We start from the raw sequence: 12,844 nt of genomic DNA, 5'->3' as shown, positions 1-12,844 counted from the left end.
TATATAATTAGTTCTATTCAATTTATCATATCTGTAGGTTCAGACATCACCACCAGAGTCAAGGTACTGGACAGTTCCATCACCACAAATATCCTTCTGCTGCCCTTTTACAACAATACCCACCTTTCTTTTAGTCCCACTGAACAAGCTACATCTTTCTATTACCATTTCATCCATTCTACTGAGTGCTTTCTTTTCCCATGGCTATCAGTCATAATTGAGACTGCTTCTTTCTGGTCCATCATTCATCAGGTGAATTTCATTTTTCAAAGCCAATAAGTCATTGCATTGCTTCCATTACTATGTGTCTGTTAATATGAAATAACTAAAATGACTGTACTTTATGGACATAGAAATCATTATTTTAGCTGGAGATAATATTTTTCCTTCATTTAAAAATTCTACGTTATGGGAAGAAAAGTCATCTTAAATTTTATGTAAGTTGATTTATAATCACCTGGAAGATTGGCAAAATCTTCTTCTGTAGCCATTTTTGAGATGATCCTAAAAAATAAAGTATATTATCAATTTGGTTTCTTTGTTTAAATATATTCAAATATAACTTATCTTCAAAGTAATTTCACCCCCAATCTGAGCATGCCAGAAAATGTTCTTTTATTCGTCGAGCAAGTACTTGTTAATTGCCTATTAGAGGAATAAAGAGGAATTCTTCTCTATTTGTTTCCAAACCTTTGCTTGTACTATTTCTTCACCCTCTGATTTACTCCATCCTCTTCCTCCTCTTCCTTCAAATCTTCCCATAACTTTTCCATCATCAAAACCCTAAGTATGTGGGCATCCAATAATTAAAGTTGGTTGACTAACAATATCCACTTATCTCCTTTCCCTGCAGGTAGAGCCCTCTAAAATAATAATAAAGAACTAAAATGTCTTAAAACAACAATGAAAAACAGAATGGAAGAGAAGATCATCTGTGGACACACACATTTAACAACTTATGGAAAATAAATGAAGCATGATAACTGAAGAAACAAAATGAAAATAGTATTAGCCTAAAGCAAGCTCAGAGAATACTGTTTTTGATAAGGAATGAAGCTGATATGTCCTTCAGTAAGTGAATGGATAAATAAACTATGGATTATTCAGCACTAAAAATAAATGAGCTATTGGGGGGTGTGGGAAGAGACTGGATAAAAATCGTACACCTATGGATGAGGACAGTGGGGGGGGGGGGAATAAGGGCAGAGGGTGGGGTGGGAACCAGGTGGAGGGGAGCTATGGGGGAAAAAGGAGGAACAATTGTAATAATCTGAACAATAAAGATTTATTAAATTAAAAAAATAAACAGGAAAAAAATAAAATAAAATGAGCTATCAAGCCATGAAAAGTCATAAAGGAACCTTAAATGCATATGCCTAAAGTGAAAGACGCCAGTCTGAAAAGGCTACATACTGTATGATTCCAAGTATGTGCCTTTCTGGAAAAAGCAGAACATGGAGACAATAAACAGATCAGTGGTCACCTGGGTAGTGGGGGTGGAGGATGAACAGCAAGCATAGAGAACTTATATGGCAATGAAAATACTCTGAATGATACCATAATAATGGATACTTGTCATTCATTAGACATTTGTTCAAACCCATAGAATGTACAATACCAAGAGTGAACCCTAATGAAAACTATGGGCACTGAGGGATAATGTGTCAATGTAGTTTCATCAATTGTAAAAAAAAAAAGTATCACTCTGGTGGGGGGTGTTGATAACGGAGGTGGCTATGCATGCGTGGGGGCAAGGGGTATACGGGGAATCTCTCTGTACCTTCCCCTCAAGTTTGCTGTAAACCTAAAATATATATATATATAGTTGTTTTTAAATGGCAAATTTTATTTCCCTTCTCTTCCCCCAATAACCTTTTTTTAATTGTATAACGTATGTGTTCACAGTAAAAAGCACACATTGCACCACACTGTCATACAGCTCTTTGTGCACACAAGAACGTTATACAAATGGGAGTCAATGGATGCTGAAGATTTTCTTAAAAAGGGAAATAGAGGAGAAATACAAATTTCGGATAGGGGGTGACATGGGTTGTGTATATACGGTCACCATAAGCGAAGTCTGAAACACAGAATAGTGAACACCAAGGTAGTTCAGAAACATGTCAACAAAAAGTGTGGTTCCCTCGGGCCATTCACAGCTGCCCCTCAGAAAGCGTCATCCATACCAGACTCGCCACAAACAACCCGCTTCTTCAGATGAGCCTGTCTGAAGCTAAGGCACCCTTTTAAGGCCGGGCAACAGTTCCACGGGCAGGAAATTACTTAGAGGACGAGGAGCCGGAGTTAGGCAAGAAAGCAGACAGGACAAGATTCCCCGCAGAGAAAGATGCCATTGGAGCCGCAATTACAAGAAACCTTGACAAATCAATACACTAACTACGGCTATGAGCAATCACTCCGGATCTCAAACATTCCGCGCGGCCTCCCACTGAAATCCCCAAGAAGTCCCAGACTTCGCCGCCGCCGCCGCCGAAGGCGCGAGAACCGGAGGCGGCCGGGACCCGCACTTACCAGCCCCGATGCAGCCATGTTCAGGCCCGGCTCTGCTCGCGCAGGGAGTCGAGGGCGGGAGCCCACCCGGGCCCGACTCGAGGAAGCCCAGCACGGAGAGAGGCCGGAGAGAAGCAGCTAGCGGCGAACCTGAGGCGCCAGGGTTAGGGGAGGCCGGAGCCGGGACGCTCCGCACCCATTGGCCCTGACGCTCCCAAACACCAGAGCTTCGCAAGTCTCCGCAGTTTGAAATGAGCTGCACATGCGCAAAACGGGCCGCACAACCCATAGGAGGAAAGCCGTTATAGGCCTGCCCCCTCATTGGACCCTCCCACAGTTCCGCCCTCGCAGCCCCGCCCTAACCTTCCCCGTAGCCCCGCCCTCTCTTTTCCCGTAGCCCCGCCCCTTCCTCCCGTAGGCTCGTCCTCCCTCCCCTCACGCGGAGGCTGAGCTTAAAGCTGGGCGTTTACTTGGCTGGCGTGGCGCTGGGAACCGCCTTAGCTCCTAGAGCGCCGTGTAAAACTTTTCAACGATTCTGTTATAGAGTAAAAAGTAATACTTTTATTTTTTATTAAATGAGGGTGACATTTTCATGATGCATTGCCAGCAAAATGTCATGTAAATAGTAGATCCGAAGTCTTGAAACCTGCTCCGCCTGGTCAGCTATGTCATCCAACACAAATTGTAGCAGCGTTCTGGGTGTTTTCTTAATTAGATAATGGGAAAGCTAAATTAGACTTCTTCCTACCTGACCGCCCCCCCTCCTTTTTTTTACACTATTTTTTTTTTAATTTTGTTAATCCTCACCAGAGGATAGTTTTTTGATGGATTTTTAGAGAGACTGGAAGGGAGGGAGGGGGGGAAGAGAGAGAGAAATGTAAGAGAATCGCAGGGATTGGTTGCCTCTCCCACGCACCTGTACCCTCCTCCCCCCATGGAACCTGCAACCTAGATACTTGCCCTTGACCAGGAATCAGAACCTGCAAGCTTGGTTTATCAGTATGACACTCTAACCAACTGAGCTACCCAACCAGGGCCGTACCTATCATTTTATGATTCTTGTGATTTCTGCTTTTTAGCCAAATCGGCTCCTAGTCCTCTAAATAAAAATTTGAAAGGGAATTTTAATCAGCAAATACATTACTTATTGAATAAATTCATTAATCAAGAGTTAAGGCCATTTTTTTTCTTCTTTTTATTATTATTTTTTTGCATGTGTGTGTGTGTGTGTATGTGTGTAGGGAACAGGGGTTACAAATTAACTCTGAAATCTGACAAACCTGAGTTCCACTATACCGCCACTAATTCTGCCATAATGGGCAACTTAATTAAAATATTTCTCAAGTCCCTTGTCTGTTAGTGGGGATAATATTAAAGTTTTGAGATATTGGATTAATTCCTTTTAAGATCTAGGTGAAATGCCTGGAACATAGTAAGAATAAATAATGTAAATGGTTGTCATGGTAATTTTTAAACTTAGACTAGCAGAAGTTTTGCCAATCAGGCTATATTATATAATTTGGTACTGTCATATTTGGTATAGATAAAACTATCACTTATTGAAGAGTATGTACTACATGCCAAGTTCTATTCTAAATGTTCTCCATGCAGGGAGCAACTTATTTAATTCTTAGAACATTTCCATGAGAGAAAAGGACTAATATTCCCATTTTATATACAACAAAACTGGGACAGGGTTTAATTAACTTGCTCAAGATTGCACTACCATTACAGGACAGAGATGAGGATGAAACCTGGTCTTCGAACTCCAGAACTGAGCACTAATCACCACACTTTTTACCTCTCAAGGAAAAATTTTAACAAGCTCAATCATATATGTAAAGTTCCACATGTAAAATTATATCCCTCTGCTTCCACCCGCAACAGTAACTCTCAGAGGTATTTTAAGAAACTTGAAATTCAGTCACATGCAAAAAAAAAAAATTTAAGCTGGCTATACAAAGTGACAGTAAGGAGTAGCAACTGGAAATCTCATACATTACTAGTAGGAATGCAACACGGTACAGACACTCTGAAAAACAGATTGGCTCTTTCTTATAAATTTTAACACACACTTAACATATGACCCAGCAATTCCACACTTGGGTATTTACTCAAAAGAAATCAAAATATATATCTACACAAAGAATTGCATACAAATGTTTATAGCAGCTTTATTAATAATGGACCCAAACTGGCAATATGCTCATTAACTGCTGAGTGTATACATAAGTTCTAGTATATTCATACAGTGGAGTACTCCTCAGTAATAATAATAATAATAAAATAGCCCAGCTGGGGTGGCTCAGTGGTTGACCTGTGAACCAGGAGGTCACGGTTTGATTCCCGGTTAGGGCACATGCCCAGGTTGGTGGTGAGGTGGGGGGGAGGTAGCAGCTGATCAATGATTCTCTCCCATCATTGATGTTTCTATTTCTCTCTCCCTTTCCGTCCCTTTCTTAAATCAATAAAAATATATTTTAAAGCATTGTACTAAGACATTAAAGGCTATCTACTGTGTGATTCCAAGTAGGTGACTGTTGCAGGAGGAATAGGCCAGATTTCCCAGACAGGAGTAGGAATGAGGTTCTTGGGGTACCACTGAAATAAGAATTTTCAGAAGCCCCCACGGAAGGATGGGATATGGAAAAAGGCATTATTTGCATGAGGTTACATTTCTCAGTTTCCAATGTCCCATTTACCACTATACCCAGTAAGGTCTGAGTGACTGCCAAGCACTTTCCCACGTCAGTCAGACCTTACAGGGTATAGTGTCTATCTGGTCTTCCCTTTCCTCCTTTCCTGTTAAATAATAACCAGGTTATTACAAGAGCATCATGACTGCATAAAACTATATGAACAGAAGTGAGATCTGTGGTTTCGGGGGATAAGGTGGGATGGGCAGAGGAGAAGATACTGACTACAAAAGGCCATGAGGGAACTCCCCCCCCCATCACCATTTATCCTCTCTATACCCTCTTTCACCTCCCCATCGCCTCCCCACAACAATCACCACACTGTTGTTCCAGGTCCATGAGTTCTCATTCTTTTTTTTTATTTTTTGCTCAACCCTCCCCCAAACAATCCCCTCCCCTCCACAACCAGAGGTGTCTGCCTGCTCTCTATCTATCAGTCTGTCTCTATTTTGCTTGATAGTTCAGTTTGTTCATTAGATTCCACATGTAAGTGAAATCATATGGTACTTGTCTTCTCTGACAGGCTTATTTCACTTATGAGGGCACTTTTTGCAGTGGTGGAAATAGTCTAGGTCTTGATTTTGGTGGTGGTTACACAACTCTATCTACTTGTCAAAATTATTAGAACTATGCTCCTAAAAAAGGAGTGACTTGCCCTAACTGATTTGGCTAAGTGGATAGAGCAACAGCCTGCGGACTCAAGGGTCCCAGGTTCGATTCCGGTCAAGGGCATGTACCTTGGTTGCGGGCACATATCCAGTAGGGAGTGTGCAGGAGGCAGCTGATCGATGTTTCTAATTCTCTATCCCTCTCCCTTCTCTGTAAAAAAATCAATAAAATATATATTTTTAAAAAAAGAAGTTTACTCTCACAAAGTAACAAATAAAAATTATTTTTTAAAAAGGAGTGACTTTTTGGGTAAATTATACCTCAATACACCTGATTTGAAAAATTAGGAATGTTAGAGATGTCATAGGCAGCTAGATAGACATGAGCAGAGCAAGAACAATAGGCCAGGTACAGAAACTCACCAGGGCAGACAGCCCCAGATGCCTAGCAAGGGGCAAAACTGAGAAAACAAGAACCTCACCCCCAGGGTAACCTATCCTCCCCTAGCATATTTCAGACCATGCAGCTTGGACCCCCTGACTTTTCATATCACTAGTCATGCAGTTTAGACCCCCCAACCTTTTCCTCTTAAAAATAACATCTAGGCCTCAGTTGTATTTCAACTCCAGGCCCAGAAAAGCCGCAAAACTAGACCAGTGATGCTGTAACTGCCCCAGGACCAGTCACATTGACTGCTGTCCCCTTGCCTTGGCACCAGCCAATCAGTCGGAGATTAGGACCCTGAAAGAGCACACCTGAAAAGCTGATGGATACTCTATTAAGACCCTCCCCTGAGCCCTCCCAAAATATTTCCACCCGTAAGACAGATAAACATGCTCAAGATGAAGAACACAGGGCATGCTCTCCCCCAGCAGAGCATCCATGCCATTCCCTTCCCCCTACTTCCCTCTAAGGGACTCCAGGAGATTTGCAAGGGGCGGGGGGGGGGGGGGGGGGTCGCAGCAGGCAGTGGCAGCTCTTCCTGGGCTAACCCCCTAAACCTATCTCTAAGGCCCCCTTTTCTTTAACTTCTCAGTGAGCCAAAGCAGCCCAGCGTAGACATTCCTGTTACTTCTTCTATGCCCTTTCTTGTTTCACTGTCCTAAGTATATTTTTCCTGTGGCCAATAAATTCTTACTTTGCTACACTTACCTCTTGATATTGTAGATAGGAACTGCCCACCTTGTGTGGCTCAGTAGTTGAGTGTCGACCTATGTATGAATCAGGAGGTCACAGTTTGATTTGAGGTCAGGGCATATACTTGGGTTGGGAGCTGGATCCCCAGTGTAGGGTGTGTAGGAGGCAGCTGATCAATGATTCTTTCTCATCATTGATGTTTCTATCTCTGTCTCCCTCTCCCTCTCCCTTCTTCTCTGAAATCAATAAAAATATATATATTTAAAAAAGAAGACAAGAACTGAGATCTCATCATCTCTCCAGTAATAGAAATAGAGGAGAGAGAAACATAACCACATGCAATGTGAATTTTGATCAGTCTTGTAAAAAAAAAAAAAAGAAAGAAAGAAGGTATAAGGAACATTAAGCAACAGGGGAAAACTAAAATATTAATTGATTATTCAATGACATTAAGAAATTGTGAAATTTCTGTAGCCATTATAATGTTTTTGTGTTTATATAATAGAATGTCCTTACTCTTATATGTCTTCCTTCTTAGCATACACATATTAAAGTATGGAGGGACAAAGTGTGATGTTTGTTAAATACTTTGAAATGATTCAGTGAAAGATATGTTACAGAGGAGTGAAAAGGTAGGAAAACTTCAGAGCAAGAGAACAAGGGAAACTGGAATAGTAAAGTTCAAAGGAGGCCAGTGTAGGCAATTTGCAGCTGGCCTTATACCCTCCCCAGCCAAGGACACTTGACAGCAAAAGGTTAAAAACCTCCCTAAGGAGAGAAAGCACGAAAGGAAGGCGGAAGGGGAAAGAAAAGCCAGGCAGTTTTACTCTCTAAGCAGAAAAGCCAGCAGTCTCAAGGCTTGGCAAGATAAAATCTCCAGGTGCTTCTCATGAATTCTGGGAAGGCCACAACCAAGTAAAAAGGGACCTTGAGAATTAATCTGTACCAAAATATTCCTCAGAGGAATTCTGAAAGTTGTAGGCAGGAGGGTATATAACACCTCAAACCCCAACCCAACTCGCTCTTCAGATTAGCTGAGAGCCCATCTGTGCTTCATAAGCCAGATGTATAGATTTGCTTGCTTATTTAATAAAGGTGCATGCTTTAATTGCTTAAATAAAATTGTCTTCATCACAACACAATCATCTGGGGTTTTCTCATTCAAATTCATTTACACGAGAAAACGAGAATAGAGGTTAGGGGCGACTCAGGGGGCTGTCCGATAACTCTATGATTTCTGTGAGAGGTTCCTGTAACAAGTTAGAGATACAATTAAAGCAAATATGACAAAATGTTAACAATTCTTGAACCTAGATGGTAGATGTGTAGATATCTGTGAATACTACTCCCTCAGCTTCTCTGTAGGTTTCAATTGCTTCCTAGTAAAATGATGGGGCAAATGTAACTGACCAAAGAGTTTGTTCAACCAGCACTGCAGATAGCCAATCAGGCTGGCACAGGGGTGCAGTGAAAGAAATTGGTGTTTATTGTATAGCGCTACACAACCAAGAGCGGGCAGCTTGTGCTGGAAAAACCGGGACTCTCCAATAAGGGTTTCAGACAAGGGGTGTCATAGAGCAGAAATAGTCATCATGGGTAAGGGGTTGGTCAGGGGCAGTAAATCGTTATTTCTCTCTTTTTCTTCTCTCTCTCTCTCTTCCCCCCCCCCCCCCTCTAAAATTAATAAATGAACATAAATAAAATAGATGTAAGGGAAAGGGATGAGGCTTACTGGGTTGCTGTGAAGAAGCTGAATTGAGTTCTGGGGCTACATGTTAAATTAAAATCATACCTTAAATCAGGCCCCTCAGTTTCACAAAGTGACATGAATAAAATTGCTCAAATATTTTGCAAAATAAATTTGTTATTATTCAAAAGTAAAAAGTGAAAGTTTTAGCAAATTACTATCAGAGTTGTGTCATAAAAATTACACTCCAGAAATCAATTTACTCTAGAAATTATAACAGAGCAATTATAACCTAAAATTTGCTAACGTGAAATAAACTTATTTGTATAATTTTGAGTTTTATCTTTTCATATAAAATTTCATTTTATATATATATATATATATATATATATTGATTGATTTCAGAAAGGAAGGGAGAGGGAAAGAGGGATAGAAACATCAATGATGAGAGAGAATCTTTGATCAGCTGCCTCCTGCATGCCCCCTACCGACCAAGCCTGCAACCCTAGCATGTGCCCTTGAGGGAATCAAAACTGGGACCCTTCAGTCCGCAGGCCAATGCTCTATCCATTGAGACAAACCGGCTAGGGCTCATTATATATTTTTCTACTTTTTTTACTGCCAAATATTGGTTCATTTGTTATGTACATTCACTTGAAGCAGCCTTTCCTTACAAATTTATCCCAGGATGAAGGCTCTACCAGATTAGAAAGTGCACTTGCAATAGGTAGATAGGTGGCAGCAGCGCTCACAAAAAACAATTTTGCTGTGCAATGGGTCCTGAAAGTGCATCAAATCCTGAATGTTAAAGTACTATATAAATTGACCCCCCTTAATCTTTTCTAAGTTACCTCTATGCTTATCATTTGATTGTTGGTTGCAATTATATTCTATTATATATATATATATATATATATATATATATATATATATATTTTTTTTTTTTTTTCCTTTTAACAAGGACATAACAAATACACTATTATTTGGGTCTCCATTCTGCATCTCAGTTTACTTCTAGTCAACGTAATCCTTACCTCAAGAAAAGGAGGTCTTGCCATTTAAACAATGCAATATACAGATCATGTGTCATAGAAATCTACACTCGAAACCTATATAATCTTATTAACCAATGTCATCACAATAAATTTAATCTAAATAAATTAAATTAAAAATAAAAAGCCTACATATCTAAAAATAAACAAAACAAATTTAGATTTTAAAAAGCTTAAAAATACAGTTCTGCACTGTAATGTTACCCTTGCAAATATTTACATTACTCTGATAGTACTAAGCAAAAATATAAATAACTCACATTTATATTTATTGACATAGGAATGTGTTTTAGACACATTATATAAAAAATGTAGTTAATGGCCCTGGCTGGTATAGCTTGGTTGGTTGAGTGTCACCCAATGCATTGAAAAGTCACTGGTTCAAGTCCCGGTCAGAGTAATAGAATGCAGATCGAATCCTGGGGATTGGGCACCTGTGGAAGGCAACCGATTGATGTTTCTCTCTCTCTCTCTCTCTCTCTCTCTCTCTCTCTCTCTCTCTTTCTCTCTCTCTCTTCCCCATCCTCTCTTTCTGGAATCAATAAAAATGTATTTTTTTAAAAAATGTAGTTTATGAGACAGTGTGAATTTGATTAACCTGATTACATAAATATATCTAGAAACAGAGAAAAAGTGCCCAAAGAAGGGATGGTACCCATCCAAAGAGTGCTAATTGCAGATAGTAGAGTAGTATGTGATTTTCATTTTCTTCCTTATGTCCTTCTGTTGTGTCTAAAATTTGTCTAAGTAAGTTTTCCATTTGTAATAAAAAATTATTTTAATTTAAGTATGGATGAAATACAAGGTGTTTATAAATTCAAATACCTGTAAAAATTTATAAACAATGAAGTGCCAAAATTGTAGCTTGCAGGCAATCCCTAACAGTAAGAGATTTATGAGGTAAAGAAAATAGGTAGATAAACTGCAAGGCAAGACATGAGGCAGATATGATGTACAGTTAGTTGATTTAGAAGAATATATGTAGTAGTACAATGGAGCTAGATTATGGAGTACCTTCAATGTAAGGATGACTTTTCACTTATTCCTATAGACACTAGGGAACTGTATTGATGAGGGGTCAGTTACATAGAAAATAATTCATGATAGCTAATTTTGGTAAAAAAAAAAAAAGTGTGGGGGGGAATCTACTAATAGGATCTACTAATTCAGCTTACAGAATTGTTGAAATAATGTATTTTGGACATTCAAGAATGATTCCCAAAGACACACTGCAAAACTGAATCACCAAGAGTCAGCTGCTACATGTATGGCTAGGAAGCAAATTGAAAAATTGGGAGGCTGATGCTAATGCTGGAATTTCCAAAACCATACTGACACTGTACAACCCCCTGTATGACCGGACCAGGAAGCCTCCTTACTGCTTCTGGCTCCAGAAGCACACCCTACCTGCCAAGATAGGCTTTAGAAAGTTGAGTTCCAGGCCTTGGCTATCAACATCCATGAAACCAGTGGACATACACTGGGACTTCTGATAACATTGCCACAGAAAAAAAGCAGATGCCTACAGACTATGCTTGCATCTAGAAAAACCAAAGGCAGCCTGAGAATGAAGTCTGTCTCAGTTCTGCCTTGCTAAAGTTGAATGCATCCCAACATCAGCTGCAAAGAAGTCTGGGAATTTTAGTTTTTAGCTTTTCAGCCTCTGCAATAAAGAATGGCACACTAGCCCTAACCGGTTTGGCTCAGTGGATAGAGCATCGGCCTACGGACTGAAGGGTTCCAGGTTCGATCAAGGGCATGTACCTTGGTTGTGGGCACATCCCCAGTAGGGAATGTGCAAGAGGCAGCTGAGTCGATGTTTCTCTCTCATTGAAGTTTCTAACTCTCTATCCTTCTCCTTTCCTCTCTGTAAAAAATCAATAAAAAATATATATTAAAAAAAAAAAAAGAATGTCACACTAGAATAGGTTGGCATGGATATTAAACATCAATCTATTTTATCCCCTAAACAATCACTAATGGATCTTAAATGAAGTGAAGGGGAAGGAAAATGTAGACCTATCCTCATATATATTGAGTTTGAAGTGGTTAAAACAGAATTCATTATTGCTCTATTCACCTTCCCCCAAACTATCTCCTTATCTGGAATTACCAGCTTCTATTAAAACTGCCATTGTTCTGTTATTTATCTCATTTAGAAATCGGTGATTCCTATATCTATGTGGCATCTAAGAAATATTTCTCAATAATATAAATGTTTCCCCACACTATAAAAATAGTGTGAAAATATAACTATAAAAACTCTTTATCATCCTAGAAGAAACTGTTTGTACTAAAATGAAAATTACAAGATTAGCAAATTAAATCATTCTAACAGAGCAGTGATATCACTTTCATAGCAGTGATTTGTCACCTTTAGTTTTCTGTCCCAAAAGACATACATAGTGGGAGTAACCAAAGCTATTAGAGAAGAGAGTGTTTTATTATTCTTTTCATTTAAAAGGGCCCTATTATAAAAGGCCTGTGTGACCTGCTTGAACACATTGCTGGTGCTCAATAAATAGTGTTGAATGAAAAAAATGAACCTCAAAAGCAATGAGAATCCTTTAAGGTGTGTTAAGCAGGGGAATGACTTAAAGAGACTGATTTTAAATGAATCAGAGGAGAAAAAGAGTAATAAGTAGACTGCTTAGAAGCCTACTATAACTCTAGACAAGAAGTCATTTAGCCCACCCCTTCATATCATAGGTTGAGAAGCTGTGATTCCAGAGCAGTTAAGTGGTTTGTTCAAGGTCTCAGAGCTGGTTAGTGGCAAAATAGGCTTTTCTCCCTACTCCCAAACACTTTTCCTATGACATTACCTAACCTACAATTCATTATTCAACACCTAAAACTTGAGAAATCCGTAAGAGGATTTCCATTGTAATGGCGCAGTGGTACAATGATACTGAAAATTGTGGACAGGTGTAACTGGTTAATAATGTTTCAGGAGGACTTCTGCATTGTGTAGATTTGGGTGCTGTTTTTGTTGTTGTTTTCTATTTTTTGTTTTGGTTGTGTGTGGTTTTTTTTTTTTTGGAGACAGTATTTGAACTTTGGTATATTATGAATTAATTTGACTTGCAAATCAGCAAACCAAAGCAACTTACAGAGGTTCATGAACTGGCTTTTTAAAAAAAATTTGCGTCTGT

At 39.4% G+C, this 12,844-nt stretch overlaps 1 protein-coding gene across 1 annotated transcript in view; it reads right to left on the bottom strand.

Annotated features, from left to right (window-relative positions):
* CENPC (centromere protein C) overlaps window positions 1-2,762 on the bottom strand; it is a 72,159-nt gene extending 69,397 nt beyond the window's left edge. Inside the window, exons 1-2 of the mRNA XM_079771391.1 lie at window positions 2,533-2,762; window positions 458-504 (exon numbers count right to left, since the gene is read on the bottom strand). Of these exons, the coding sequence (XP_079627517.1) occupies window positions 458-504; window positions 2,533-2,550 (65 nt within the window). The 5' untranslated portion in view covers window positions 2,551-2,762. The remainder of the gene's footprint in view (window positions 1-457; window positions 505-2,532) is intronic.
* Between the last annotated feature and the right edge of the window lie 10,082 nt (window positions 2,763-12,844).

This window comes from Cnephaeus nilssonii (assembly GCF_951640355.1).
Source record: "Cnephaeus nilssonii genome assembly, chromosome: 1".
Classification (NCBI taxonomy): domain Eukaryota; kingdom Metazoa; phylum Chordata; class Mammalia; order Chiroptera; family Vespertilionidae; genus Cnephaeus; species Cnephaeus nilssonii.
Note: the sequence above shows the minus strand (reverse complement) of the source record. Positions and strands in the feature narration are given on the sequence as shown.